This window comes from Tenebrio molitor, chromosome 4, assembly GCF_963966145.1.
Source record: "Tenebrio molitor chromosome 4, icTenMoli1.1, whole genome shotgun sequence".
Lineage (NCBI taxonomy): Eukaryota > Metazoa > Arthropoda > Insecta > Coleoptera > Tenebrionidae > Tenebrio > Tenebrio molitor.
Window position 1 is genome coordinate 26,215,306 of NC_091049.1, and position 25,694 is coordinate 26,240,999.

Here is a 25,694-nt window from a genome sequence, read left to right on the forward strand (position 1 = left end):
CAAAACCACCCCCGCTCGTTCTTTTGTCGCGTTTGGTCCCAACTTTCTAAAAATAGTCGACGCCGGCCGGAAACGGCACGGCCACTGGCCACTTCTCTACCTGATCTAAGACGAGAAGGTTGTTTTTTTTCCGTGCTCCTCTCCTTCTGCACAAAGTGCCTGACGGTCCGGGTAAACCGGCTGGATTGCGAAACGGCTATCTTCTTCGACGGGGTGCATTTGCTACTCCAGCGTTAAAACGGCATCGGTCAACAAATCTCGACACCGGCCCCGAAGATGGACTCGACAGTTCGACCGCTCCAGGGGGCCGGTGGTAACACAACATTACAGATCCTTGTAATGATATTTTCTATAGAAGCATTATTGTTCTTTTTACCAATTTATAAAAACAACAGATACGATACCTCTGCAACCCGCGCAACTGCCACATAAATGTTAGGCAAATAAAGAACAGATTTGCTATTATTGCTGCATAACTTGCCCTTACTTATAATGTTGCATATAGGAATCAATGCTTTACATGGTGATGCTCCGTCTATTCTATTTCCACGTCACTGGTTTGCACTTACCAACACTGCAGCAGGTAGTGCAGCAAGGTTTTCTATGCTTTATCGCTCTATAACTGCACAATTACGAATTCACTTTTTCAAAAGCCGACCTTTTTGGTTATAATTCGCACGTCATATTTTTCAAAGGTAACTAGGTTTTCTTAGCAACCGTGATTTTTACATGAAATTGAATGTGAATGGAGTTGACGTCTTACACTCTTTGTGGAAAAATGAATAAAAAGTGTTGAAAAATTTAAAAATGGCCTACCCTGAGGACAAAAAAAGGATGAAGGTATTTTATAAGGTCTCATCTTTATCGAAAAAGATGAAATTGGTTTTGATTTGGCTTTAATTTGAAATTTTGTCACAAAAAAAAAAGTTTGCGGTCAACGAAAAAATGTGGTAATCGTTTGTTAATGGGCGATTAATAATCTCAACTATTAAAGGCACTCACTCGCTACACTCGTTTGTGCTTTAAACAGTTTCGATTATTATTAATCGCCGTCATTAACAAACTAGTTTATTAAATAACTATTATGAATTTTATTTTATTTATTGTCATTAATACGATCACAAAAAATTCTTTTCTTTTAAATTTTTTTATTTTCAATCTTTTCTTATACACTTCGTTTTTTATTTCGCTGAACATGCAATGTAAAATGGCTATAGTATAATTCAGAAAAAGTGGCATCGCGGTAGGCGTTGATTCTCTAAAGTGAGCTTTATGTTATGTCAAAAAATTTAGTAAACATGTGAAACCGTCATTACTTTATTCTGAGGTTATGCGTTACATAATTTTGACATGGTTTTCACCCACAGCAGAGATAACCCCCCAGGCAAATAATACACTTTTCATAAATGAAACAAGGAAATTCCAAATACCATAACAAGAAAATAAACACAAAACGATTCCAATGATAATATCAAGGCCAAATTAAAAGCGCAGGTTACCAACAGCATCGAAACTAGGGTATTATTAGCAAGTGTCTCGCTGCCAACGTAAATTTGGATTTCCAACGCGATGCCACTTATTCTGAATTATAATATATGTTCAGTTCTAAAATGGACAAGTCAATTCATTTGAAATAGGCAACCAAACTTACAGATCCATGAATCGTATGTTCAGTAAAATAAAAAAACTCACGGTATGTATACGAGTAGACATTTCGACCGCATTTACAAATATTTTGTTTTTATCCATTAAAGTTCTCGTGTTCTTAATCTTACCTCTTAAAATTAACTTTATTCCCTTAACAAAAGTAAATATGGTTAGTGTTACTATTTTGTCGACTATCTCAGGTTCAATTTCAAATTTTTGTTCACATTCGAAGGAAAACTTGACGTAATGTAGAACTACCACGCTTTTTAATATCAATATCTACTCTGAAAACTTTACCGTGGTCAGCATCAAGATCGAATATAGTGTTGGGCTCGTTTCTGTTTGGACTCGTGTCAGGCGGCTCTGGAGAAACTCAAAGGGAGTCGTTAGCAAACAGATACTTAAGTACCTAATTGAATATGCGTATTTCACAATGAAGGTATATAACAAAAACCGAACTGGTTTCGTTGAACGCTGCTTGAGGAAGAGACCGCCGTCCGGTCTCGCATCGGCCATCCGCTGTTCTCCCTTCTACAAAGGGTAGGGGTAGTTCACCCTGTGCCGCAGACACATACCGCCCGTACTACTCCTACTTGTTAACAAAGTTGCCTAGCCTAAGTCTCTTAATGTTAACAGTAGCACAGATTAGGTACTCATAGCAGAGATAACGTACTCATAGCAACCGTTGAAAAATGAGAACTCGGATCGTCGCATCAGACAATAGTTATTTGTATCAAAGGCTAGAAAATAAGAAAATGCCATTTTACAAGTGCGAGCACTTGCAAAACATTTTCTAGCCGTGTAATACACAAAAATTTTTCGGCCGACAATTATTTAAAGCAAAATATGATCATTTTTCTTAAAAAATTACCAGATATGGAATTTATTTTTCTTCCATTGGCAACATACAGGATTCAAGAAGCGACTGTCACGACAAAAATCAACCAATTCCTCAAATATTCAAAAGCGTCGTCGTCGTTTCTGTTATTCCTAACCCATTGCTTGATACCCCCCTCGGCCCCTACTGCTATACACAATGTACAGCTTGCGATAAAGGATACAAATTTGCCCGACATCAATATTTTACACTTAAAAAATTGTACAAAAATGCCGCATGACACTGACATTTTGTGCTGCCAACCTAAAATCTTTCATTAAAAACTCCTGTGTCGATTTTCTTGCCTAGGCAGGGAAATGTTAGTTTCCAGACGATTTAGACGAATGAAAAATCAGTGTTTCTAGACGGAGGCCGAAAAAATAATTTGATTAATAATTATCATCAGAAAGGATTTTAACGTATCTACAGCGTGATCAACAAGGACTGAAGCTGTTGGCAGCAAAAGACAGCAAAATATTCCCAAAGTATGAAAATATTTTGTGCGTCAGTGTTGGCACCCGCTGCAAGTTGTGAATGTCAAAAAATTTAGGTTATGTTACGAGTTGGTAGTTTTAAAACACGATACGTATCAAACGACCAAAAACAGTATAAAAAGTAATTAGTCGTACTTAATTAAATGGCCCACTGTTTCGATATTCATAAAAGCGACAGGCCGTACCCGCATGCCCCTCCTGAGAAACAGAAACATGATGCAGGGATAGGATGTGGGTGAAATTTGTAAGGGTGGAACTTTAATTTCTTCTTTAAAATGGTTAAGCAACTTCCATATGACAAGCTTGTACAGTAAGGAAAAGGAATGACGGGATTTTTAATGGTAAGAATTATTAGGCCCTGCATTAAACGTGCCCAACAAAGAACTTTGGATGCGTGTGTTTTAAGATAAGAGTCACACCTGTTTGGAGTGAAAGCTTTCGCACTGACTTTCGAGGGCTTTGTTCCATTCTACCTCGAACATTCTCGATCTCGACTACATCTTCTGTAAGTGTAGATGATGTTCTTTCTACCAGTAGCTTTTGCCTTTTTCCATCACTGGTTTGTAGGTAACGTTGCACCAATCTCGTGCAATGCTGCTTAAACGCAACTAAGGTATATAACAACTGGCTCGGGGAACATTTGTTGAAATTGGTGAAATGCATCATCCGTGCTCCGTGGAATACATGGTGGAATACTACCAACCGTTAGCAACATCAAAATTTCCAGTCCGAAAGTACGCCATACCAATTAAAATGTCTTGTTCTAGTGTAAAAACCATTTTAATAAATAAATTGATACAAAAATGACACTTGATTTTGAAGTTTGAATTTGCCCGTCAAAATTGACACCTGAAAATGTAATGCTACCAATTTCACTGAAATTTTCATCATGTTGTCATTGTTGCCAACAGCTTCAGTCCTTGTTGATCACTCTGTAGTTGAAAAAAATAGTATATAAACCACGGTTTGTATTTCGTGGCAAAATTCGTGTTTTGTTGGCGCATTCGAATGAGTTTTTGGTCTCGACTAAAAACTCATTCTCATGCATCAACAAAAAACACTCTTTTTGTGCACCTAATACAAAAGTAACTATTGTCGGAGGCGACGGATCCAAGTTGTCATTTCTAAACGATTGCTACGAAAATCGTCTACATTAACCAATGAAATGAACGACAATCTTTCGTTGCTATGTGACGGTTGTTCATTATTAACCGAGGGTTGAAAAATTATTAACTGTGGGAGAGAAATTCTACTTCTGGGCTAGGTTCAGGAGTAAATAATGACACCTTCTGAGATTAGTAGTGAAATTTTTTTTATTTTTTTAGTCAACGACAAGTTTTGACAAAAATTACCTTAGAGATTATTATGTTGAATACGACAACACCTTGATCAAATCGTTCGCGTTCTATACAAGGCAAGGGGGCATGGGTTCGAATTCCCGCAAATTCAACTTTTTCTTTCTGATTTCGTCATATTGCGCAATTTGATGTACAGTTGCGGCCGTTGAAAACTCAGACACTTTGACAACGCCAAACTTTTAGCTTTGTAAAGTCCTCGTCGAAAAATAGTCAATTTTGACTTAAATTGTAAATCACTTTACAATAGGAGAGAAAATCGTCTTATAACTACCATAAATAATTCCATAAATAAATAGGGGCTGTTATTGTAGTTTCAATTTGGTTGTAGGTCGTAAAATTTTATGGTACTTTAAGTTAAAGATCTTGCGGGGCTTATAAATCCTAGTTTACCACTAGCAGGTAATATTTTAAGCAGGGTTGTATTGTACATTTGGTATATTTGCACTGTACGGCAAACGGCACGCGCCGCTTCCCAACCTTTTCAAACCCAACCATTGTGTCCGTAAATCGCTCATAATATCCAATAAAATTTTACGACCTACAACCAAATTGAAACTACAGTACTTTACCTGATGTTTGCTCTTCCTTGAGTCGGCACTGCACAACAAAGGGGCAATAAAGTTAGAGGGTATTATGGTAGTTATAAGACGGTTTGCTGTCCTATTGTAAAATGATTTACAATTTAAGTCAAAATTGACTATTTCTAGACAAGGACTTTAAATGGTATTGAAAGTGACGTTTCTCAAAATGTCACTCAAACATTATCCACATTCATTTCTCTCGCAATGGCTCTTATACTCACATCGTCCCTCAGTAAAATTTTTGTAAATCAGATAATTGCGGAATTTCAAAAGTTACGCGCGATTCTGACCTAATATGTCAAATACTGACACTGACTTTATAATCCTTGATGAAAATCCTGTTTACGCTAATCAAATTTCGGAATTTATACAGAGTGTTTAAATCTTTCCTGTCTGAGATTTCAACGGCCGCAACTGTACATATTTTTATAGCTGATTAGAAATAATAATGGATAAGGCCTAAATAGCTCAGTTGGTAAAGAGTTAGACAGATAATGAAAAGGTTTTAGATTCGATTCCTATCATCGCATTTTTTGAGATCTCGAGTGGCCATAGAAGAGATTGATGACCCACGAAGATTGACGGGCAACTGAGTGCTGCCAAATATTCTCAAAACATTTCTCGGTTTTGGGACTGTTCCATTTATTCAGGAGTTACAGTGGTCGTGCCAATTATTCTCCTCGATAGACACATACCTACAAGGTGATTCTGAAATAAGTTTGGAAAAAAAAATGTGGAGTATCCTTGACACAACATAATTCTGCGTAAATGACTTTTGGAGGTAAAATCAAAAGGAAGGAAATTACCCTATATCCTTGTATTTTCAACGCCTATGAATAGGGAAAAGTTGTCCGAATTTGTTCACTTCATTAGCAACCATTGTTACATCAACTCCACAATAAAGGCGTAGGTGCAAGCACACTGCTTTGTAAATGTTTCTATGGAAATGATCGAGAGGAGTAAGGTTACGTTTGTGAGTGACGGGCACCTTTGATTATTATTGTTGCTAAATTACCAAAATAATCAGGTAATCACCTTTAGCAATTTTGACCAAATTTTCAATCATTTGTATCTCGAAAACGAAAAAACTTTTATAAGAATTTTTTATTTGTTTATGACTTCTTTTCATCATCACCAATTACCGTTTTTTTTTCCAAACTTATTTCAGAATCACCCTGTATATTGTAGTCGGAACGAAAACGGGGAATGTTTTGCACTTTTTTTATTAACTCTGGAAATATTGGGGTGTTGAAAACCGAGGGATTTAAATAAAAATTTTGTCTTTTTTTAAACTCGTTTCATTGCCTTTTTGGGTTGTTTTACTAGGTTTTTAAAGTGCCTAATTGTCCTGATCTAGAACTGATATTTTGTCTTGAAAAGTAACAGTAGATAATGGATCTTCTGATTCTGCAGTGGTTTCATCTGGAACCGGTGAAATATTCAGACAACAAGACTGTTGATATATTTTTTTATTTTACCAATTATGTATCTTCCTGGTCCATCAATGAAGAGCCATTTTGGGGTAGGTATCTAAAAATGAGAAACTTTGACCTTTTTTTCAATAATTTTAATAACTTATCGGGACTAATTTCCATGATTTTTATTAATTTTTTAAATTGCCCTAACTTCCTGGTCCAGAAATAAAAATCCATTTTGAGGTGTTGAAAACCTGAGAGATTTGAATAAGATTTTTGGCTCTTTTTCGGTCGTTTTTCAATGATTTTTGCATGTGCCAATTGGCTTGGTCCAGAAATGAAAATCAATTTTGAGGTGCATAAAAACAAGCGAATTTGTAATGTTTTTTTTTTGGCTGCTTTTTCCTTTTTTATGCATGCGCCAAATGGCTTGGTCCAGCAATAAATAGTAGTTTATTTGACGAGTTTGTGTGTAAATTGGGCCTTTTTTGGCACTCGTGGGCCTTTAAAACGCTCGTTTCACTCGCGTTTTAAAATGGCCCACGCGTGCCAAAAAAGGCCCAATTTACACACGAACGAGTTGAATACAACGTTTTTTTGTTCGACGAGCCCCTTAAGGGCTCCAAATCGCTTAAAACCTTTAAAATTAGCTTGACGTTTCGTTTTGACAAGTTGTGACATTTATCAAAATCCGTTCACATAGGAGAAAATTCTCAAATTTTGACAGTGTCGAACAAAAAAAGCCATTTTGCGGTGTTTGAAAACAAGGTATTTTGTTAGTTTTTTAGGGTGCTCTTGAGGTAATTTTGCGTGATTTTAGGTGATTCTCAATGGTTTTTTCGTGTGCCCAATTTTTGGTGGTCTACAGATATTTGGGTACTTTTGGGGTGCATAACAATTAGTGCTTTTTGAAGGATATTACGTCTTTTTCGTTTTTTTTACATATTACAATACTTGATAAATAAAAATCTGTTGAGTTGATTGATACGTTAAAAAAACACGAAGGGGTCTTAAGTATTTTGCTGTACAAGTGCATCATGAAGAAGTTAAAAACCAAGATGCTGCTTCTAGTTGTTCATTTCTTCTTTAGGCTTTTAGGTTATTCAACCAGATCCTAATCATTTCTCTATTTTCATGCACCAACTCGTTGATTATCATATTGTTAGTAGTTATTATTTACCTATTTTCGTCACAAATGACAGTAATTAGAATCTGCTTATTGTGGAAGCGATCGTATCACACGGCATTAACTGTCATCACTACAAATCCACCATTCGCATTAGATATATTCAGTCAAGATGTTAAAACAAGCCGCCTTCCTCTTTGTGGCTCTATTTGTAAACCATACCTTCACAGCTTTCGTAAGTTTGATCGGTTAGAATCCACCATCTTAGACACCCTTTCCAGATGAGAAACAAATATGTGGTTGACGTGGAGAAGGTAGAACCTTGCCCCAACAATGCCCAAATCGGCTACCCCATCAGAAACCTTAAATTTTTGCGCTACAACCGCACCCACAAAACTCTCAGCTACGACTTTACTTATGCTGAAGATCTAGACGAGAACGTTGGCGGCAGTGTCGTGGTAGAAAGATGGGGCGATGGTGGATGGATAACCATACCTTTCATGGGTTTCAAGCCCAATATGTGTCACTACGTTCTAACATACTTCAAGTCGTTATGGGTCGACTTCCACAAGAATGTAGGAGTTCGTCATCCTGATCGTTGTCCAGTTCCTGCAGTTGGTATGATTGGTTTTGATTTTTTCTTTTTAAAAATATAATTATAGGGCAACTACTCTCTGAAGAACTATATAATGGATGCCACCGAGATTTCTGTGCCCTTCTGGAGTGGTCGTTTTCGCTTTACAACAACCTTTCAACTAGTTGACACCAAGCGAGTGATTTATTGCTGCATTTATATTATCAAAATAACAGAAGTGTTTTAAAAATAAAGTTGCTCTAAATAATAAGACGCCATTAGAGAAACCATTTTGTTTTTGTTACCTCCAAAATTAATGTAAATTTAAAGTCGCCTATTAAATAAAAAAATAAATACAATAAATACAACCAGGAAAACAACAACAATAGCACTATGATTTATCAATTTATTTATTAGGTTAACATTTTAGCATAATAATCTTCACAAACAAATTGATCTTCACCTGGTTCCGTTCTTCTTTTCTTCTCCTTCAGCTCAGATTTTAGCTCAATAAAACTTTCATTTCTTTGTACGTCATTTGTGAGGTGGCTCTTAGGTGCTCTGCGCTTAGACTCAGCTAAGAGACCATAGACCAGAAAAAATTTACAAAGAGAGTGGTTTTAGAAGAGCAGCCTTGATGGAAAACACATGAAACACATTATTATTGTTGTGTTATATTGGGATTAGAATCTAATTACACGAGAAATGTCCTGGTCCAACTCTAGCCCAATTTTTCAGCATTTACTCCTGATACCATCAGATCGTTAAAATCTAGAACCATTATTGCAAGACCTCTTTACCGACGATTATCATGTTAAAACTGGTCGCTGTCATCGCTTTCCTTTTGCCCCACGCTTTTCCAGCTTTTGTAAGTGAGACCCTTGAAGATTTCCCGTTTCAGGACGAATTTTCAGATGAAAAACCAGTACGAAGTGGATGTGGAAAATGTGCTAGCGTGTCCCAACAACGAACGGACCAGAAATCCCATAAGAAATTTGAAATTCTTCCATTATAACCGCACCCACAAAGCCTTGAACCTCGACTTTACTTACGACAAACCCTTGGATGAGAAAGTCGGTGGAAGCATCGTCGTGGAGAGGTGGGGGGATGGTGGATGGATCAAAATACCCTTCATGGGTTTCCAGCCGAACTTCTGCCAGAACATGCTCAGATTCTTTAAGAAGATGTGGGTTTATATCCACACGAAAGCACATCCAGATCGTTGTCCTATTCCTGCGGTAGATGTACAAGTCTTTGTGTGTTAAGAAAATGAATGTTGTAGTTTTTAGGGGAAATACTCGCTCAGGAATTACATGTTGGACACGACGACGGTGTCAATTCCTTTCTGGAGCGGTAGATTTCGGTTCACTTCAACGTATGAAGATGTCGAGACCAAAGAAATATTCTTATGTATGATATACATTTTTAAAGTAACTGAGAGTTTTTGAAAATGAAGACAACCGATCTATCTTGCATTGTTATTATTGTTATAAAGATTTAATACAATAAACTAGAGGAAGAAGGGAAAGTCCTATGGGAAATTTTGAATTTTTGATAAAGTAATCATAGACAAAAACTGTGGTATAAATAAATTTTCAAAAATACAGCGTGACTTTGAACGTTGTACAGATATTTTAACCTGGGTTGGTACATGTTAAAAGAAGGCAAAATAACCCAACTTGCCTTATACAAATGTTAATGGTTTACAAGAAAATCAAAGAAACCACTTTGTTTGGGAAACGCTGAAAATTTTCAAATTTGGCGGGCAGTTTTGACGAACGACGAGGTTATGTTTGGTTTTTATCGTTACAGTTTTTTGAGTTTCATCGTGAATTTTGGATACAATTTGTAAAGTGATAATAAAGTAGGGCCTGCAACTTATTGAGAAAACAACAAAGGCTTAAACAACAAAGTGAAAGGACTGTAATTGTGAGTAAAAGTATAAAATGAAACATCAAGTGTGTCCAAGAAAGCCACATTTGTTTTAAAATGCCTCTGATGTGTTCACGAATTTCCTGAGCGGCGTTTTGAACGTAATGAGGCGGAGGTAAAACATTGGGATCTACAAGAAGATTTTCAACAATCTCAACCCAACCCACACGTTAATTAAAATGACTGCTGGAAGTGACGCTCTTCTGCAACTAAAATGCGATCTTCTCGAAACGCCCGAAATCGCGAAGATTTTGTGCAACGTTTACAAAGATTTGTGTATTGCGAGCTCTGAATGTTCGCCACAGATCAAAGATCATATCGGTTTTCTCCAGGTTGGTGAAAGACATTTATCATAGAAATTGAGGTTAAGATCGATGTTCTTGTCAAAATGACTTAATTTTGAATTAAATGACAACAACAAAAAGTCTGCTATGATTTATTTTTGACCCATTTTTCTATAAAATTCAGTGGCTACCAAACTTGTACAGGGCATCATTGGCTCAATCGTTACCTTTTGTGGGGTTCTATCACAGGTTAAAATATCTGCACAACCTTCAAAGTCACTCTGTATGTAACAAAAGAAGTGGTCAGATACTTATTCAAATTATTTATTAGATTTTTATTATGTAACGATAATGTACACATCTGGTAGAAATACTTCCAAACAACACTTTAAACCTTTTCAACAAAGCTGGCAATGTAAATCATGCACATAGTCCTAGTCGTAGAGTCCTTCCTTTGGGCGAACATAGTAAACCTGAATCTCCCCCTCCAGAACGGGATGCTAATTTCGGAAAAATCCACCACTTGATTCCTGATAGCATAATGCCCCTAAAACCCCAATCCAGCTTAAATCACCAATCTCTTCTACCAACCTTAGGAACTGGACACCTATCCGGCTCCTTAACCCCCATACGCGACATCACTTGCACCCAGGTTTCCTTGAAGTACTTGAGGAAGTACTCGCAGATGTTTTCCTGCATCGGCATGAAGGTGATGCTGATCCAGTCCCCATTCGCCCACCGGTCCACGCTCAACCCTCCGGATACCTTCTCGTCCAGGGGGTAGGTGTAGGTTATCTCGTAACTCAGTGCCTTGTGGGTTCGATTGACTTTGACGAGTTTCAAGTTGCGCAAAGGGAAGTCCAACTGTTCGTTGTCGGGACACGCAAGCACTCTCTCAACGTCTATCGTGTATGATTGTGTCATCTGAAAATGTTGTTTGAGGGTCACTGGTTTATTTTTGAGGAGATTTTTACGAAAGACGCGAAGGCGCAAGTGAGAACCAGGGATGGGAGGATTAGTAGGAGGCGAATTGCGTCGAGTGGCATTGTCTGTTGGTAATTGTTATTGTAATGGTTGTTGATGAGGGGTTATATACAGTGGGGAGCACGGAATTTCGCACGCCAATTTGTACGTCATTAAAAAAAAACTATCTAGTCTAAGCTTTATTGTCATTATAATCAATAATGAGGTGGGATACGCATGATATATGTGATCATGACTGATGTTTCACCTAAACTGTCACGAAACTGCCGCCAGTAGGTATCTCATTTTAATAAAATTAAGTCAGTGAAATGTCCAATGTGTGCGAAATTCCGTGCTCGCCACTGTACGTAATCAAGTGCTAATGTTGATTTTATCTAGGTTTTTGTGACAGGAAGGAATTAGTAGAAGTGGAGCTCGATTTTAGAGGGACAAAAGCTTATCACTTCTTTGTTAAGTTACGGAAAAAAAAAACCAAATTAAAAAATGCTAGGTAATTTTTAACTAAATATATAAAATGTTCATCTAGATTCTAGACATAAGAAATATAAAAGTGGCTTCAATAAATGGTGATTAGTTATTCTTTTCTGTCATTGTTTATTTTGACATTTCATTATCTTTTTGAAATCACTAACTTCAAACGACATTTCACAAACGCAACAGTTAACCCCGAACAAAAAGCATTGGCCTTTTTGAGCATTCTGAAAAGAATTTGACTTGATAATAATAAAATCTGGTTTACAAAACGTCATTTCTCTAATTTGGATGTTGAAAATTTCGAAAGAATGAAAATAAATCGCTATTAATTCGATTGACACTTGGGCAAGCGCCATCTATTCACTAAATTGGGAACTATTCGGTAATCATTAAAAATGCTAATGTTTGTTTAAAAAAATATTGCTTTGACAATTTTCGAGTTAAATTTGAGCATTTTTATTCTGGTTAGGCCCGAGAGCTTTAGCTCGAGAAGAAGTCTTCTAGTCCACGTGACCTTCACCGAGAAGTGAAGGAGACAATATATGAAACACATTATTATTGTTATGTGATATTGGAATTAGAATCTAATTACACCAAAACTGTCCTGTTCCAGTTCCAGGCCAATTTTTCAGCATTTACTCCTGATACCATCAGGTCGTTAAAATCTAGAACCATTATTGCAAGATCACTGTACCGACTGTTATCATGTTAAAACTGGTCGCTGTCATCGCTTTCCTTTTGCCCTACACTTTTCCAGCTTTTGTAAGTGACCCCCTTGAATATTTCCAGTTTCAAGTCGATTTTCCAGATGAAAAACAAATACGAAGTGGAAGTGGAACAGGTTCTAGCGTGCCCCAACAACGAACGGGCCAGGAATCCCATAAGAAATATGAAATTCTTCCGTTACAACCGCACCCACAAAGCTTTGAACTACGACTTCACTTACGACAAACCCTTGGATGAGAAGGTCGGTGGAAGCATCGTCGTCGAGAGATGGGGGGATGGTGGATGGATTAAAATACCTTTCGTGGGTTTCCAGAAGAACATCTGCCAGCACATGCTCAGATTCTTTAAGAAGGTGTGGGTTTATTTCCACACCCAAGCGGGGATTCCACATCCAGATCGTTGCCCCATTCCAGCGGTGCCTATACCAATTTTTTGCGGTGATGATGCTAATTTGTATTTTTAGGGGAACTACTCCCTGAGGAACTACATGTTGGACACTACAACTGTGTCAATTCCTTTCTGGAGTGGCAGGTTTCGCTTCACTAGCATTCTTGAAGATGTCGACACCAGAGAAATATTCATATGTACGATATACGTTTTTAAGATAACTGAAAATTTTTGAAAATGAAGCCAAACCACCTATTGACTTGCTATTATTATTGTTTTGTAATTAACAAGAATAATAAAATAAACTAGATGAGGAGGGACAGTGATAAAGGAAAGATTTGAGTTTTTGATACATATAGGGTGTTTTTAAACAGTGCAACAAAACAGAAGTAGTGAAAATTGCATACAAATATTTATTGATTTATCATAATCTTCAGATAACATTTGCGTTGGTTCGGATATCTCCAAAAAACACTTTAAACCTTTTCGACAACGTTGAGAATGTAACTCATGCACAAAGTCCTCGTTTTGGAGTTCTTCCTTTGGGCAAAGAGCGTAAGCCTGACCCTCCCACTCCAGAACGGGATGCTAATTTGGGAAAAATCCAGCGCTTGATTCTTGATGACATAATGCCCCTAAAAACCCAATCCAACTTAAATCACCAACCTTCGTTACCAACCTTAGGAATGGGACAACTCCCCTAGAAACCCAATCCAAGTTAAATCACCAACCTCTGTTACCAACCTTAGGAATGGGACAACTTTCCGGATCTTTAACCTCCATACTCCTCATCACTTGCACCCAGATTTCCTTGAAGTACGTGAGGAAGTACTCGCAGATATTTTCCCGCATCGGCATGAAGGGGATGCTGATCCAGCCTCCGTCTCCCCACCGGTCCACGCTCAATCCTCCGGATACCTTCTCGTCCAGGGGGTACGTGTAGGTTATCTCGTAACTGAGTGACGTGTGGGTTCGATTGACTTTGACTAATTTCAAATTACGCAAGGGGAAGTCTAGCTGTTCGTTATCCGGACACGCAAGCACTCTCTCAACGTTTATGACGTATGTGTGTTTCATCTGAAAATGTTGTTTGAGGGTCACTGGTTTATTTTTGAGAATTTTTTTACAAAACTCGCGAAGGCACAACTTAGAAGAAGTGGTGATAGGATTAGTGAGAGGCGAGTTGCGTCGAGTGGCATCGTGTGTTGGTAATTATTCGAATGATTGATGATGAGGGCTTATATACGTAATCAGGTGCTAATGTTGATTTTATCTAGGTTTTTGATACAGGAAGGAAGTAGTGGAAATGTACAATACAAATGTAAGGTGAGCTCATTGTTAGGTGCGTTTGTAAATGTTTGCAGCTTCTGAAACGTCAGCCAAATTGTGGAACGCATAAAATAATACGGAGTGATCAAGAATGACTGAGTCTGTTGGTAACAATGAAATTTTGCAAATTTAAAATTTACCAAAGAAGGTTAATTTTTGTAATAGTATAAACATAACCTGCATAACCAAGAATGTTTTTAATGTCATCTCAAGTTAAAAAATTCGGTCAGTGTGTGGTCAGTGCCAATTACTAGACAAAAATCACCAGTATTTTCAATTGTTTCATTGCCAACAGACTCAGTCATTGTTGATCACGCTGTATCTTATTACACGAGTCGCTCTGTATATTGTAGGTATAATATCGAGCGATTCGAATTAATTTTTAATCGAGTTATCCATGAATCCGAAATCGTATGTCGTTACTTGAACAAAAAACACAGCTTAAAAAACACAGGTTAGATCTGGGCATATCAATCGAAAAGACATACGGATTCAAATCCATGGATGACTCGATAAATTTATTTGATCACTCGATATTTCTAATAACGTAATTGACAGACAGTTATGTAAATGACAGTTGTTTGATAGGTAGGTATATTCACAAATTTTGTGTTTTTGGTTAATTTAAGTTCGAAATTGTTGGATTTTGGATTATTTGACGGGCGTTTGACGTATTTGACAACTTATTAATTGGTATAAATGGTGGAAAATATGATTTATTAATTTTCTGCCTAACCTTAAATGTCTAGTTTTCAAAGCAATTTTAATGGCATGCTGTGGTGTCTTTTAGATAAATACTTCTGACATGAGAAGTTGTCATTACAAATGGGTGAGTTTCAAGACCATTTTAGAAGTAAAAATAATGTTTAATTTGAAATTTAGAAAAGTGTATGTTTTTATTGATAGATGGCACTGGTCGAGTTTCGAGTATTTAACCATGGCCTACCAAATCTGAATTGCGCTTCGCTTATTACGGCCGTAATAAAGCTCGGATTTTCACTGGAGCAATTGATTCCGTTAACCTCAAAAAATCTACCATAGATAAAATAAAACATCGTATTTTATGTTATCCATGATCGATTTTTTGAGGTTAACCGAATCAATCATCCAGCTAGTTGTTACGGCCGTAATAAGCGAAGCGCAGTTCGAATTTAGAAGGCCATGCTTTGACCTTAGGTTCTCGAAATAAATAAGGTCACAATAACTCATTCCTCCATAAATGCCGCGAGTGTGATAAAGATAGAAGATATGAGTGGGAACACTATTTTTAGTGATTTTTGTGACTTGAAATTTTACGGCTATGATTTTTTCTTTTCATGTTGGACTAACTGATTCAGTGCTGCAACTTTTTTTTTTCTATCAGTGTCTGTTCGACATTTTATTACCGCCGTATTGCCAGATTTATTATTTTAATATTCGTAAGAAAGTAAATGACTTATTAAGTGTGTAAAAATAATTTTAATTTCCGTCAAAGGAAAAGTCAAAATTGCTAAAATACAAAATTTTTCCATTAAACGATTCTACTTCCAATTTAAACAGGACAGACCAGATTTAAGAGATCCAGAAACAATCTACCTACTTATTCAGAAAATATAACTTTAAACTGAAAACAACCTAACCTAATCCACAACATGTCAATTTCCTTTAGGGAATTTACTTATCACCGAAGTACTGCGGACAAAAACATTAGATGGGATAATTGTTGTTTTGCTGAAATCTAGGTTAACAACAGCAAACCGTTGACGTTTATTTGACATTTCAGCGAAAAATCTCATTACCAGTGGCGTCGCGTTTGGCAATAAAGCTGGCAAATTACCCATTCTTACGAATCTAAAATGGTGGTCTTGTTTATCTTTTACATTTTCTTTCATTATCAGAGACCACAGTGTCTACGGTCTACGCCCATGCATTGAACATTTATTTGCACAGAATTCGGCTACATGACCGAAAATTTGCATCGCCTGCTCTGATTTGTTTTCTTCTTGATCACTTTGTATTTATGAATACTTGTCAAAAGTAAATCAGCGCACCTTACATTTTAAATTTAAAAATGATCACGTTTGCATTGATAGATGGGGTCCATCTATATTTTGGCCAAGGTTGGTAGAACTGACTAATTTGTATAGTAGGTTGCCTCGTTGCCATTTAAAACAATAGTCTGAATTTTTTCCCGACGCAAAAGTTAGTCGTGACGTCATAATGCACTAAACTTTTACTACAGAGCCTGTCGATCATGCATTAGATGTTCCCTTACTAGAATAAAACCCAAAAAACCACGCAATAAATCCCACGGAGCTTATAAACCTGGGTTGATTTTACGTCACTAGTTACTTTCCCCCCGCCCCCCAATCTTCAACGTGGCAACCTACTATACAAATTGGTCAGTTCTACCAACCTTGATTTTGGCAGAATGTTGCAACGCAAAATTTTCTTTTTACCCTGTATAAACTATTTCAATGGAACCAAATTCAAACCGTGATATTGCTTATTGTGTTTTAATTGGATGCGTTAGATTTAATCTCGTAAATAATGGATAATGACTGCCACTTTCATAGTTTCATGGTCACCAACATAACGCACGTCAATTCTTAACCGGAGAATTTTTTACGTTATTGACAGTTGTGACATACATAAAATTTAATTTCAATTTTAAATTTATACCTAGAATCCAGGCGTTTGCGTAGTTTTTTAAAATTTGTCTCGGATTTATTAGCTCGACTTTTTTTTTAAACTGTCATTTTCTAAAATTTTTATTTCTTTTCAATTCAAGTCTTTAAATGCTTCTTTTAAAACTATTCAATTAAATATTTGAGTGTGCAGATGATATTGGGTGATTCAAAATGATTGTGGCCAAGTATGGCAACTATGTACGAAAATTTATGTGGCAACTGTGTGGGTAGGGTAGAGTTGATATTTCTTTGACAGTTCATAGTCGCGCAATTTTGAAAACTGTCAAATCAATGTGTAATGATATCAAAAGAATCACATGCACGCTTATGAAATGTCATACAAATGACAACTCTACTTCATCCACACAGTTGCCACATAAATTTTCGTACATATATTATAATTCAGAATAAGTGGCATCGCGGTAGGTGTTGGAAATTCAAATTTACGTTGGCAGCAAGACCCTTCCTAATAATACCCTAGTTTCGATGCTGTTGGTAACCTTCGCTTTTAATTTGGCCTTGATATTATCATTGGAATCGTTTTGTGTTTATTTTCTTGTTATAAGTATTTGGAATTTCCTTGTTTCATTTATGAAAAGTGTATTATTTGTCTGGGGGTTATCTCTGCTGTGTGTGAAAACCATGTCAAAATTATGTAACGCATAACCTCAGAATAAAGTAATGATGGTTTCACATGTTTACTAAATTTTTTGACATAACATAGAGCTCACTTTAGAGAATCAACGCCTACCGCGATGCCACTTATTCTGAATTATACTATAGTTGCCATACTTGGCCACAATCATTTTGAATCACCCAATAGTCTTGTAGTCCATCTAGTCCTTCTTTCATTGGCGAAGTTGACATCTTCAGGACACTAAACAACATAAGTTTTAACTATTCCCTCACAAATTTATTACCTTCATTACCAATCTCTAAAATAAGCTCTACGGAAAATCTACGTCTTCTCCAAATTCAAAATCAATCGAACTTCTCCACAACATTCAGTATAGACATCGCACAGAAGAACTTCTTCTTCGTGGCGATCCTCCTCAGTACCAACGTCGACCTGAACCTCCCGCTCCAGAACGGAATCTCGTAGTTCAAATTGAGGGGGTAGTTCTTGATCGAGTAGTTCCCCGCCGGAATGGGACACCGATCGGGGTGCTTCAACCCCATAGCTTTCCCCATCCTGATCATGGCCTCCTTCCCTGTCATCATTCCGTAATTGCAGGGGTCCTGCTGCCACGGCAACGACGGCATGTTGAGCCACCCTCCGTCGCCCCACCTCTCGATCAGGATTGTAGCTTCGGCGGTTTCGTCTAGGGGGTGGGCGTAGGTGTAATCTATGCTCATGGCGCGATGGGTGCGGTTGATGCGGTCCACGCGGAAAAGTCGTATGGGCACTTCGAGTTGGTCGTTGTCGGGGCACAAGTATCCCGCTTCCATGTCGACGGTGTACTTGTGTTTCATCTGAAAGGGTTGTTTCAGTGGGGGGAGTGGGCTGGGGGTGACTTACGAAAGCGCCGAGGGTTGAGTGGACCAAGCAGAGGATGAGCAAGTGCGGTGTGGGCATTTCGACGGTTCTGGTGGAACTTTTTTGGACAAATAGTGATTACCATGATGGTAGAGTGGTTTCCATTATAATTAATTAAATTATAGTGTTGGTGGTGTATTGTGTGAAGACAATTAGAATGTGCCGAACAAAATATACTATCTTGATCTCAATCGGATAAAATTTCGTTTGCAATGCAGATTGTTGGATATAAAAAAATTATAACTAACGAAAATTGATTTGTTGGCAAATTTTTATTGCTATAGTGTCAAAGTCAAAGAAGTTTTTCTCATAAATTATTTAGAATATTAAGATTCTGTTGGTCTAAATGATAAAAGAGCATAAAAAATCACCAGATGGAATGTACAGAAGTGTCAGATGGCAATCTGGAAGATTTCTCAGTTGTCCAAAAGATTCTTCTGATAATATACCCTGAGGACTATTCAGCTCGTGAAGATTTTGAAGATTTTTTGTCTTGTACAGCTCCTGTAGACTCTATTGACGATAGCAGTGTTAGAGATTTAGCAGAAGATGATATTCACACAGTCAAGATTCTCCGTGGTCTTCATTTATCACAGATCTACATACATGGATATATCTGTATACTGAAGAACCATTCAATTGTCTTTAAATGTTTCTGGTTTAAATTTTGAAGATGGTTTAGTTGACGAGTGAGAAGGTTTTTCTCATGCAAATTCTACAGATGCGAAAGAATCTTTCATTTGCCTCATAATGAAGAGTGAAAAATTTGCAAATAGAGAAAAAGCTTCTGTTGACTCAAACGACACAGTTTCTAAAATAATAATGTGCTTCATCTATTATTCACCAAAGCTGAACTTCTAAAACCACTCTATTTGTTTATTTTTTCTTGAGTCTGAAGATTTGCTTGGTCTGTAGTCTATTAGCTGAGTCTAGGCGCAGAGCATCTAAAAGCCACCTCACAAATGATGTACAAAAGAAATTAAAATTATATTGAGTTAAAATCTGAGCTGAAGGAGAAGAAAAGAAAAACAAGTGAAGATTATTATGCTAAAATGTTAACCTAATAGATTGATAAATCATGGTGCTATTGTGGTTGCGTTCTTGGTTGGTGGTAATAATAATAATAATAATTTGTATTTTTTTTTTTAATAGACAACTCTAAATTTATATTAATTTTGGAGGTAACAAAAACAAAATGGTTTCTCTAATGGCGTCTTGTTATTTAGAGCAACTTTATTTTTAAAACACCTCTGTTATTTTGATAATATAAATGCAACAATAAATCACTCGCTTGGTGTCAACTAGTTGAAAGGTTGTTGTAAAGCGAAAGCGACCACTCCAGAAGGGCACAGAAATCTCGGTGGCATCCACTACGTAGTTCTTCACAGTGTAGTTACCCTAAGAGTACATTTTTCAAAAGAAAATAAAAACCAATCATACCAACCGCAGGAACTGGACAACGATCAGGATGACGAACCCCTACAATCTTATGGAAGTTGACCCACAACGACTTGAAGTATTGTAGAGCACGGTGACACATATTGGGCTGGAAACCCATGAAAGGTATAGTTATCCATCCACCGCCGCCCCATCTTTCTACCACGACACTGCCGCCAACGTTCTCGTCTAGATCTTCAGCATAGGTGAAGTCGTAGCTGAGAGTTTTGTGGGTGCGGTTGTAGCGCAGAAGTTTTAGGTTTCTGATGGGGTAGCCGATTTGGGCATTGTTGGGGCAAGGTTCTACCTTCTCCACTTCAACCACATATTTGTTTCTCATCTGGAAAGGGTGTCTAAGATGGCGGATTCTAACCGATCAAACTTACGAAAGCTGTGAAGGTGTGGTTTATAAATAGAGCCACAAAGAGGAACGCGACTTGTTTTAACATCTTGACTCTTTGTGATACCAATGGTAGATTTGTTGTAATGACAGTAAATGCCGTGTGATACGATCTTTTCCACGATAATCAGATTCTAATTACTGCCATTTGTGATGAAAATACGAAAATAATAAAGTACTAACACGAAGCAGAGTTTTGGTTTTTAGCTTCTTGATGATACACTTGTGCTTTACTTTCTTCGTCGTTTTCTTTACTATAAAGTTATGCATCTTACACCGTTCTGTGGTTTACTTTGCTCTTCGTTGTGATACCATTTCACCTTCCTTCCGATTTTTGAAGGTCTCAGACAAATTCTGACCTTGGTGTTGCACTTTGAGTATACTTTCGGCCTTTTCTTTTTAATGACTCAATTGTACTCCTTTCTTCGTCGACTTCTTTACTATGAGATTACCATCTTTGGTTCATTTCACTTTTTGTTGTGGTACCACTTAGGTCTTCTTTTGTCGTAACCCGTCGCACCTCAAAACTTCATTGTTTCAAAGCCAGTCTCGTAGGTCTTCTTCAACTTCTTCTTTTCCATTACTAATAATATGTGACCATGGGGTATCTTTTTCCACGTAGCAAAAGAAAGAACCCTACCCAGTACATTTTATTAGAGTAGTTGCATTTTGTTAGTGTTGTGAGGTCCGGTAATTGACTTGGTCAATGACCCATTTGACCGGTCAATAATTGTCAATGACTTGACGAATTTGACCAGTCATTTTTAAAATTTAAATTTCCCGCTTATAATGTTGAAGATTATAGGATATGATGACTGTTTGACTGATGAGATGAGGTTATGTTGGGTTGTCTGATTTCATTTACGTAGCTGCTGACAATGAAGAAATGGATTATGACAATAAATAAGTAAATTATGACAATGAAACATCTAAAACTTCACTAAAGATCATTGTGAAAAGCGATTAAGCTTTTTATCTATTAGGAAGAAGTGGTTTTTGTTTTTCAATCGTTTTAGTGTCTTCTTAACATGACATACAATATATTTTTATTTTCATAAAATACTTGCATCCTTTTTTTTAAATTCTAAGGAATATTTAAGTATTTTAAAAGAAACTAAAAAACTGAAAATACACACACACAGTTGTGTTGAAAGTTTTAAAGCGTTTTAAATTAACAAAAAGTTCAAATTCAAGCAAATATGATAAAGAAAAACAAAGTATAACTTCAAACAATTCAAACTTAACCTCACTTACACAATTTTAGAACAATAATTTATCGATCAATAAATATTATAAAAAATGGAATTAAGAACCATTATTTGGTATTAAAATAATCCTTGACATTGAAAGAATCATTTTGTGATGTTTAACTAGTTCCTACTTTTTGACCAATAATGACTGGTCATTGACCGATCAAGGACCGGTCAACTTTGACCAAAAATAAATGACCGGTCATTTATCCATCACTACATTTTGTACTATTATATATACAATAATATACAAATGTTTAAAAATAGTAATAATATAGGTAATGTGTAATTTAATTTTGGAGATTAATAATAATTTTACGATGTAATTCATTTTGAAACACAGTATTTGTGCTGAATTTTTTATAAATTTACACCCCTTAAAAAACCGCATTATTTATTGTGTATAAATAAGTATCACATTTTGACTGACCCTTTCGAATAAACACCACGAGCCGTCACTGTTTCTGTGTTCTCCACTTGCCAGGGATTGTCTTGTCAAATGATGAAGGATCTACCATTTCTATAAGAATTGAAAGATCTCTCAGTTGTTCACAAGAATTTTCCAAGGTAAAATAATAAGATCTAACTTTTTTATGGGATAAATTTTTCAATTTCAGGAAAACTTTTTGCTTTGACAATTTTACGAGTTGATTTTGGTCATTTTTATTCTGGTTAGGCCAGAGAGCTTTAGCTCGAAGGTTTAACCTTGGGATATAAATGCCCAAATATCAACTCGTAAAATTGTGTAAAGCAAAAATGTTTAAGTGAAAATTGGGAAATTTATCAGATATAAAACATTAGGTCGTGTTATTTTTGGCAAGATTAATTGCAGAATACAATCTTTAACGTTAATTATTTATTTATAATACTTACAGTTATTAAAAACACAATTATTGAAAACAATTTGAAAATCTGACAGGAGTAGCATGCAATTTTAATCACATTTGACAAATGACAGAGTAGCAGGACATTTTAACCGCGGTAAACATTTTTGATTGGATGAAAGCAAGCGCTCTGATTGGCTGAACACCCACGTTTGATGTATATGGGAATTAATCTGTCATAAACCTCGAGGACCATTCAGCTCCTGAAGATTTAGAAGACGTTAGATGTTGGACCGTTCACTTGTTGAAGTAGATTGTGACTCTGTAGCTCTCCGGGGAAGTTGCTCTATAATACCAACTGGAAAAAAATCTTTGCAGCGGTTCAATTCCGCTAATCTTGAAACCCTTCATGGTATTATTTGTCTTCCATACGGCCTGCTCACATGTCATCGATGTGAACAGTGAAGTGCAAAGACAGCCACTCCGAACCATTTCCATCATTAGCAGCTCCAATGTTGCTGGATGGAATCTCTTACGGAGAAGTAAAAACAGCAGATCACATAATATTTTAGTATTGATTGCCTAAAATGTTATCTCTCAATCTGTTTTTGTACTTTTTCCAAATATCCTCACATTATTTAATGTTTAGGTCTTAAACCCCAAACATTTTAGTTGATGACATCCACTCGATGCTATCAGATGGTATAAACACCTCATAACGGCCACAAAATCTCATAATTGCGATCTAAATCGTTTTTAATTGGATCACATCATCCGAAAATAATTCAAATCTCGTTCGCAACCGACATTCCATCGGTCCAGAAATGATCAAACTGTTGATTTTGGTGACGGTCCTGAGCCGCGGTTGGTCAGCCTTCGTGAGTAAATCCCCGATTTTGGACCAAGACCAACGGGAAACATTTTCAGATGAGAAACAAATTCACCGTGGACGTGGAGAACGTGCAAGTTTGTCCCGACAACGATAAACTCCCCATACCCATCAGACACTTGAAATTCTCCCATTACAACCGCACCCACAAAACTCTCAGTTACGACTTCGGCTACGACCGCCCCATCGACGAGAACATCGGCGGTAGTGTGGAGGCGGCGAGATGGGGCGACGGCGGCTGGATCGAGATGCCGTTCCTAAGTATGCAACAGAACGTGTGCAAGACCTTCGGAAGGTACTTCACGGAGTCTTGGGTGACCTTCCATGAGAATGCGGGGGTGGCGCATCCGGATCGGTGTCCAATCCCGGCGGTGGGACCGAAATAAATAAGGGAAATAGAAACGTTTTCATTTTGATCGATTTTAGGGTAATTACTCGATAAAAAACTATCTGATCAATCGGACCCAATTTAATTTGCCGTTCTGGAGCGGTCGTTTCCGGATCATGACCAGTTTCAAAGACGTCAGGACGAAGGAAGTGATTCAGTGTTCGTCGTATGTCATTAAAGTCACTGAAATATTGTAATTGCACCCTTTTGAGTTATTCACAGTAGATTGGAAAGCTTGTCCAAAGAATTTTTGTTGTTCCAAAAAGATTGTAAATATTCGAACCTGCGCAAAACGGTAACAAATGTGGTCGTGATCGTCATCGAAGCGGAGGAGCCCTACGTTGTGTTTTTTTTTTGGCGGAAAAGGTTCGGAATACAAACGATGGGGGTTCCAGTTGGAAGAGTACCGCAAATAAAACACACATGTGAGGGACGCAAAATACCTTTTATTAAAAATGCCTGTAATAACTTTGTTTAACGAAGTACAAGAAATTAACTAGTTGAGTACATTACAAAGATAAACGACAAGATGAATGCAGCAACATTTAAAACAACAGAAAACGGGTACATGACAGACAAAATGGCAGGTTAGAATTTGCAAAACAAATAAATAAATTATAATGTAGTTATTACAGACAGGGACGGATAAAAAACCCTCTTCAAAAACCGTATCCCAGGTACTACTCATATTTTACAATTCGATTAATGACAAAAGCAATGTTTAATTCGGAACTACGCGGCCAAGGTACGCCAACGGGAGTCTAGAGCTGGAGGTAACAAACTTTCGGCCGCGAGGGGACTCAGAAGAATAATCTGAATCATCTTGAGATCAAGCGACGTTTATAGATATTCGGGGTATTAAGGAACGTCAGACTATTTCACCGACTAAGCAAGAGTGACAGAGCGTTTCGGGGTCGTACGATTAGCATTCCTGGACCGCAGCCGCAAAGACCTAGGCCCGCCGTCCCCAACCAACCGTTTCCCGACAAAACCCCGAAGTCTCTATAACCTCGACGGAAGCCTCACGAAAACGTCCCGACGCCGCTTCCGCAAAGACTTAGGTCCGCCCCCGCTAACGGCTCTAAATAACCGTAGCTTCCACAGAAATTTACTAAACAACCCCACGACTTCCTGATTGTTTCCTAGCTCCCATAGGGGCGCACTTACAACATTTTACTTTAACTTTTCCGAAATCTAGCAACAACACAAAGAAAAACCCGAGTTTAATTCAATCGAACAAAGCGTAACATTAAACGATGAGCAAATAAAAGAGAACAAAGCGCAAAGTTAAATAATGATAAAATAAAAACGCTTTAAATGGCACAAATATCGGTAAGCAACATAAATAACGAATACAATAATCGCTGGCTGGTCGAGTGCCGTTAGAAAATGTTAGTCAAAGCAAAACAAAATGGACGCCTGCGGCTACTAATTTTTGAAATAACCAGATTGTTAAAGAAAATGAACCTCCCGTGGAAAACTTAAGGATAACGCTTAAAATTAACAAATGGGCGCTTCTCGAAAGAAACAGCATGCAACAAAATGATATTTACAACATACCCTTACCACGTGGTCCTGGTACCAAAAAAAAAAACACACAAAAAGGGAACAAACGTGGGACAAATTACCCGGGCTGAATTAAAACGTCGGATTCCTCACGGGGACCCAAAATATCTACTCGGGACGGTAGTGCAATTGATTCAGATTTAACTTACAAATTTTGGAATATGGCTCGCTCTTCGCACGGTGTGTTCCTTTCGAAAAAACCAACCAAAAAGTGACCTACCCCCTTCAACCACCCGCGCGAGAGACCGCTTCACCCCCGCTATATTTCCGCTCTCCCCGAGTTGCCAACTCCCCAGGATTGCCAACCCCATCCCTAGTCTAACCGCTAGTACCTTTACATTTGGCGCGCTCTCGTGGCGGTACCGGGAATGAAAATTTAAATTTTAAACTGGGTCACTACAAGATCGACAACCACCTAGCCTTCATTTCATGAATTTTAGACGTTGGAATTATAATTGTGCATTTTATTATCGTTAGGTATATGATAATCAAGGAAATGTATAAAATAGACAAGAGCAACATTTTACATTCGAAAACGCGATGCCA

General features: G+C 37.3%; 7 protein-coding genes across 8 annotated transcripts; 3 read left to right on the forward strand and 4 right to left on the reverse strand.

The window, feature by feature from the left end:
* The first annotated feature begins 545 nt into the window (after positions 1-545).
* On the forward strand, positions 546-8,453 carry CheA84a (Chemosensory protein A 84a). Of its 2 annotated transcripts, XM_069046117.1 has the most exons (5): positions 546-3,359; positions 3,425-3,523; positions 3,586-7,733; positions 7,780-8,112; positions 8,161-8,453. In XM_069046117.1, the coding sequence occupies exons 3-5, from the start codon at positions 7,671-7,673 to the stop codon at positions 8,317-8,319; spliced, it is 555 nt and encodes a 184-aa protein (XP_068902218.1). In that variant the 5' UTR covers positions 546-3,359; positions 3,425-3,523; positions 3,586-7,670; the 3' UTR covers positions 8,320-8,453. The 2 variants fall into 2 exon arrangements, with proteins under 2 accessions (XP_068902218.1, XP_068902216.1); XM_069046115.1 differs by having other exon boundaries at positions 3,425-7,733.
* A 430-nt stretch (positions 8,454-8,883) lies between these two features.
* LOC138129418 (uncharacterized) lies at positions 8,884-9,520 on the forward strand. The gene is made up of 3 exons (XM_069045710.1): positions 8,884-8,940; positions 8,987-9,310; positions 9,362-9,520. The coding sequence occupies exons 1-3, from the start codon at positions 8,884-8,886 to the stop codon at positions 9,518-9,520; spliced, it is 540 nt and encodes a 179-aa protein (XP_068901811.1).
* A 1,076-nt stretch (positions 9,521-10,596) lies between these two features.
* LOC138129624 (uncharacterized) lies at positions 10,597-11,378 on the reverse strand. The gene is made up of 2 exons (XM_069045923.1): positions 10,880-11,378; positions 10,597-10,835 (listed from the first exon to the last, which is right to left on the reverse strand). The coding sequence occupies exons 1-2, from the start codon at positions 11,210-11,212 to the stop codon at positions 10,677-10,679; spliced, it is 492 nt and encodes a 163-aa protein (XP_068902024.1). The 5' UTR covers positions 11,213-11,378; the 3' UTR covers positions 10,597-10,676.
* A 576-nt stretch (positions 11,379-11,954) lies between these two features.
* LOC138129623 (uncharacterized) lies at positions 11,955-13,183 on the forward strand. Its single transcript, XM_069045921.1, has 3 exons — positions 11,955-12,508; positions 12,555-12,887; positions 12,936-13,183. The coding sequence occupies exons 1-3, from the start codon at positions 12,452-12,454 to the stop codon at positions 13,092-13,094; spliced, it is 549 nt and encodes a 182-aa protein (XP_068902022.1). The 5' UTR covers positions 11,955-12,451; the 3' UTR covers positions 13,095-13,183.
* A 75-nt stretch (positions 13,184-13,258) lies between these two features.
* LOC138129622 (uncharacterized) lies at positions 13,259-14,259 on the reverse strand. The gene is made up of 3 exons (XM_069045920.1): positions 13,987-14,259; positions 13,604-13,936; positions 13,259-13,494 (listed from the first exon to the last, which is right to left on the reverse strand). The coding sequence occupies exons 1-3, from the start codon at positions 14,056-14,058 to the stop codon at positions 13,336-13,338; spliced, it is 564 nt and encodes a 187-aa protein (XP_068902021.1). The 5' UTR covers positions 14,059-14,259; the 3' UTR covers positions 13,259-13,335.
* A 3,383-nt stretch (positions 14,260-17,642) lies between these two features.
* LOC138129166 (uncharacterized) lies at positions 17,643-18,755 on the reverse strand. The gene has a single exon (XM_069045419.1). The coding sequence runs from the start codon at positions 18,328-18,330 to the stop codon at positions 17,839-17,841; it is 492 nt and encodes a 163-aa protein (XP_068901520.1). The 5' UTR covers positions 18,331-18,755; the 3' UTR covers positions 17,643-17,838.
* Positions 18,756-19,558: 803 nt separating this feature from the next.
* Positions 19,559-20,771, reverse strand: LOC138129779 (uncharacterized). The gene is made up of 2 exons (XM_069046076.1): positions 19,839-20,771; positions 19,559-19,792 (listed from the first exon to the last, which is right to left on the reverse strand). The coding sequence occupies exons 1-2, from the start codon at positions 20,169-20,171 to the stop codon at positions 19,634-19,636; spliced, it is 492 nt and encodes a 163-aa protein (XP_068902177.1). The 5' UTR covers positions 20,172-20,771; the 3' UTR covers positions 19,559-19,633.
* Positions 20,772-25,694: the final 4,923 nt, after the last annotated feature.